Raw genomic sequence first — 4768 nt, 5'->3', positions numbered from 1 at the left:
GTGGCCTGGCAATTGTGTTTCCCACATAAATTTCAAATCTCCCCACCTCTCCTAACCAGTGGCCACTACCCTGCACTGGGTCACTGATTACTGAAAAACTCCCTGCCCAAGGTTTTGCCTGCTTCCAATACATTTGGAAAGGAGCACGTAAAACAATTTTTCTAATGTACAAATCCCAGTTTCTGGGTACCTTTCAAATATAGTCAATTTTCAGGGTCAATTGCAAGAGGCCACGGCGTGACAACTCCTTTAGGTCTCTCTAGCTTACCTCTTATCATTTTTCTCTTGGAAGCCTATGTTTAGGTTTGAATTAAATTGATTTCCCCCCTCTGAGACAGTGCTCTGCCTGGCTGTCAGGCTCTACTGTATGCTGTTCCCCTTTATGTGGACCATTCTTCCTTCTTTGCTCAGCTGAGGCCCATTGCTTATCCATGTGCCAATGTGGAAGCCCCTCCCTCTGGGCCTTTTCTCTGATACCAGTAACCCTCCAAAATCTTGAGGAGAGGCTCATTTTATGCATATCTTGTTTGGTCCATCACAGGGCCTAACATTTGGCATATAATAACTTGTTTATGATTTCTATCAACTCTCCAGGGGAAGGAAAGATGAAAAAAATCAGAGAGGTAGAACATCGTGAGTGACTGGGTGCTTTGTCCTTGTTACCGTCTGAGTCAGGGCTCAAGATGGTACATGATGTGGCCAGACGAGGGAGGGATTCCCCAGCAAGTTTTAAAATCAAGGGACAGGGATCAAGTCTCTTGATGACTGAATGATAAAGGAAAACAAATGCTGCCTCAGCTTTTGGTATTTTTCATCTGGAATTTCCAAAGTTGAAACCCATCCTCTATAACCATGTTAAGTAACTTTAGCAAGGTGAACAAAACCTCAGCCACAAGCCACAGGTTCTCGCCTATTGGTAAAGCCTTCTTTTAAAACAGGACAGCATCTGCCAGGCAGAATAGCACTTTTACAGAAGCAAGTGACTAAAACTGTAAAAATTATTGTGATTATGTCTCCAAATAATTGAAATTTATCATATTCTATCCCTAAATTCTTCTACAAAATCTCAACAGCATCTCCCACATAGCTTTTGATCTCCCATGCAAGTATTTATTATATACTTGCCTGGGAAGAAACCAAAATAAATATTTTTATTTCACCCCATTTTTAGGTAGAAAATATATTGCTGGCCCTAAGTAGAGATGAGACAAAAGAGGCATAGGAAGGTTAAAAGCTCCTCTGTCTATAAATGGCATCAATAGCAAAAGAATAGCAGGATTCTATATCAGGGAGAGCAAATCTGGGCTCGGGCCACACCTAGATCAGGGAGCGAAGGGTCTTCACCTCTGACTGGTTACAAGAGGCTACATTAAAATGCCATATTCCTTCAATGGCCCTCCCTAAAGTTATCCAGTCTTACTTTGTCACTACTGCTTCTAATGTCTTCTTTTCATATCTTCCCAAGAGCATACCCATGAGGGATAATCAAGGCTAGCCACATTCAGTCAAGACTCTTACAAGAAGAAAATATGATGCCTTACATGAAGCACTAGACACAGATCCAGTGCTTACTCAGTATTGGTTCTGCCCCACTCCTTCCTTTCCATGGCCCTTGTCTTACTTACTGATATCCGATGTCACAAAAATCTCTTTTGTCCATGTGAAAGGACTGTGTATTTCTGACACGAAGCAGGCAGTCCATGGATACATTACAGCCTATCCCAGCAGTGTGAATAATGATGGCGTATTTGGCTGGGAGGTTCATTTGAGGGCAGTGGGTCTCTCTGGCTTCCCAGGCGGATCGTGGAATGATGTTGGGACAAGCTGAGATGCAGTGAAAAATCACGAAATGAGACTTTGTCTTTGAAATTTGTGAGCAGTCACAGAACCACAGGCTGGGCTGGGCCTCAGTCTCTCCCCAACGTCCAGCACACACTGGCACTTCCTAACGAACGTGACGGTAGGGGCCTGGAAAGTCCAGGTGAGGAGGTATAAGGCAGGTTCCTGGGGCCACAGGATAGGACACCGATAACTATAGAAACCAGGAGATAAGTGGAATGGGCTGTTGGCCAGGCAGAGTTCTAGTCATTTTCTTCAAAAGACAAGAATTCCTGCAAGTTTACAATTCATTACAAATACATTATAAAATATGTGTTTTGGAGAACAGGACTGGTAGGAAAAGATTAGCTCTTTCCCTGAACTCATAGCATGCATATGAAAATATTCTGAAATCTATAAAATAGTCTACAAATATTAAAGGTATTATTATGGAAGACTTTATCAGCCCAAAGGCAAGAATAACTTTACTTAGAGATTTATAATGTTGAAAAGCTAATTAAAAATATTACTTGTGGGTCTGGAGAGATGGCTCATTAGAATAAGCGCTTCCCTGACAAGCACAAGAGCTTGAGTTCAATCCAAAAAAAAAAAACAAAGGATATTTAAAAAAAATACTACTTGGTCCTAGCACAAATATTTAGACTACTGATAATGCTTATTAATTTTACTGCTTTTAAGTTGTTACTTGTTCTCTTCAAGACAGTACATTGTTTTTTTTATTACTTAGCTTCTTGGACTATTCACTATGATATCAACATAATGTGTGAAATCAACCTTTTCTCAGTGCTGTGGCCATTTACATATTGGCTGGTTCTTGCAGTTAAAAGTGTGTGTGTGAGCATGTGTGTGTGTGTGTGTGTGTGTGTGTGTGTCTAAATACAATACGGTCACACAAATACATATATTTAATCACACAAATATGTAAATGTGTTTATTCTGCTCCACTCCTCTGCATCAGCTCCATGGTTTATGTGTCATGCAGCATGTATTTCACTTGTTGGTTCACTCATTTCCTGACTTTCCTCACTGAGGCACGAACTCCCTGAAGGTGAGGAGTTCTGTCTGCTTCGTTCACAGCTGTGTGCTCTGCATCTTGATGAGCACCTGCCAGTCAGTCAGTATTTGTTGATGGAAAACCTGTGCACGTGTGTACACACACACACACACACACACACACACACATGCATGCACAAATGTTTGTGTTAAGAATTAGTCAGTAGAAATGTCATTCTAACGGGATGGAGAGAAGTCCAGGAGAGTGCCTTCTCAGAGCATCCTGGATCCCAAAGTCAGGAGAAAGAAGCCCACAGTATCCAACAGGAAAGAGCACTCCTGATACGGTCGTGTGAGGATCTGTAGGAGACTGAGCCGGGCCTTACCTTTACTGGGTATCACTGGGTGTTGAGAGTCCAAGCAGATTTCTTCTTTCAAGAGATGTGGCCGAATATACCTGGGTGACAGGCGACCACTCTGAATGGCGTAGAAGATCAGGCCCTCTGCAGCTGATGTGGCAGCTGTACTGGGACTGCTGCCTTGAAGAGGAGGACAGAGAACACAGCACTGTCATAAGAGACTCCAACCAGGACTAGATTTTGTGGGGAGGACAAATGCCCATCTGCACACAAGGGGTAGCAGGTAGAAAGAGAAGACACTTCTCCAAAGCCTAGGACAGGACATGTAGGATACGTGAACTACTTGGACAGAGTTTTTTACTACAAAATATAGATTTCATTTATCAACTCCAGCTCTACATGGAAAGGTCGGTAACAGGAGACCCGCCTGAAGAAGCCAAGTATGCTTCAGCCCAGGAACAACGCAACAGTATTCACTAAGTAGTTGTCATGCTCAAGCATGGGCTAACCTCTCCATGCCCATTAGCTCATATAGTTCTCACAGAAAACCTCTAAGAGAAATGCTACTGCTAATCCTGATTATCAAACAAGGATATGGGAAGGTGTCAGTTGTCTATTAGCTCTCAACTCTGTCCTTGCTCTGTGCAATTTTCTGTTGCTCAGTAACACAGAAGCCAATAAACTACATCTCCCAGAATTCCTAGCCTTCCAGCTCCTGGTTAGTTTCTACCAATAGAAGACATTGGAAGAAGAGATAATCCTTGCTTTTCTGCCTCTGGTAGCCGGAGTAGCGATGGCAGGCAACGTCAGACTCCAGAAGTGGTGGCAGTAACTGAGCTCAAGCAATGTCCATCCATGATGGCTTCAGCAATATCACAGAAGAGCAGATTAGGAAAGAGAAAGAGGACAATTCATGTCATAGAGCCCAATGAGAAAGAACTTCAAAAGGAAGATGATTATTAGTGAAGATGAATATGATGTAGGCTGAAAAGATAAGACTTGGGGGCGGGGAAGAATGCAGACCATGCTCTGCCAAAGGGTTCACAGGAAGGACCATTACCTATCTTACTGCCAAAGAAGGCAATTCCCAGGGAGATGCTGTTGTAGCCTGGAGTGTGCAGGCCTTGGACATCCCAGCCAACACCTTCATACACCCTGCCATCGTCCCCAACCAGGAAGCTGCCAACCAAGGAAATTTGCATAAAATGATAAATCTCTATAGCAGAACATTTCACACTGATCCTCAAAAGGTAAACAGGGCTCTAGAGGCTTGTAAATAAGCACTCTGCTTCAATAATCTAATAATGGGGAAGAGCGGAATAACAAGTTTTAAACCTCCAAGAGACATAAAATTTAGAGGTAAGTTTCTGGAATCACTTGAAAATATGTGGCTGAAGTGGGTGGTACTGTAGCGGAGGTAGTAGTGGCAGGGGCAGCAGATAGGCTGAAGTTAACAGTCAATACAGCATCCACAGGGGGAAGGCAAGGTAGGCCTACCATTGTGAGAATTATCCTTTCCAAAATGACTACTGAGAAGGCATTTTCTCTTTGTCTTTAACATTCTGGTGATGGGATTC

At 42.9% G+C, this 4768-nt stretch overlaps 1 protein-coding gene across 2 annotated transcripts in view; it reads right to left on the bottom strand.

The window, feature by feature from the left end:
- Pglyrp3 (peptidoglycan recognition protein 3) overlaps window positions 1-4768 on the bottom strand; it is a 13631-nt gene that overhangs the window by 2327 nt on the left and 6536 nt on the right. For both annotated transcript variants that reach the window (XM_004632315.2, XM_023716548.1), the window contains exons 6-8: window positions 4252-4370; window positions 3219-3371; window positions 1626-1824 (exon numbers count right to left, since the gene is read on the bottom strand). In XM_004632315.2, coding sequence (XP_004632372.1) covers window positions 1626-1824; window positions 3219-3371; window positions 4252-4370 — 471 coding nt within the window. The remainder of the gene's footprint in view (window positions 1-1625; window positions 1825-3218; window positions 3372-4251; window positions 4371-4768) is intronic.

This window comes from Octodon degus, unplaced genomic scaffold (assembly GCF_000260255.1).
Source record: "Octodon degus isolate 3935 unplaced genomic scaffold, OctDeg1.0 scaffold00048, whole genome shotgun sequence".
In the NCBI taxonomy this organism is placed as follows: domain Eukaryota; kingdom Metazoa; phylum Chordata; class Mammalia; order Rodentia; family Octodontidae; genus Octodon; species Octodon degus.
The sequence above is the reverse complement of the archived record's forward strand: the minus strand, read 5'-3'. Positions and strand labels throughout refer to the sequence as shown.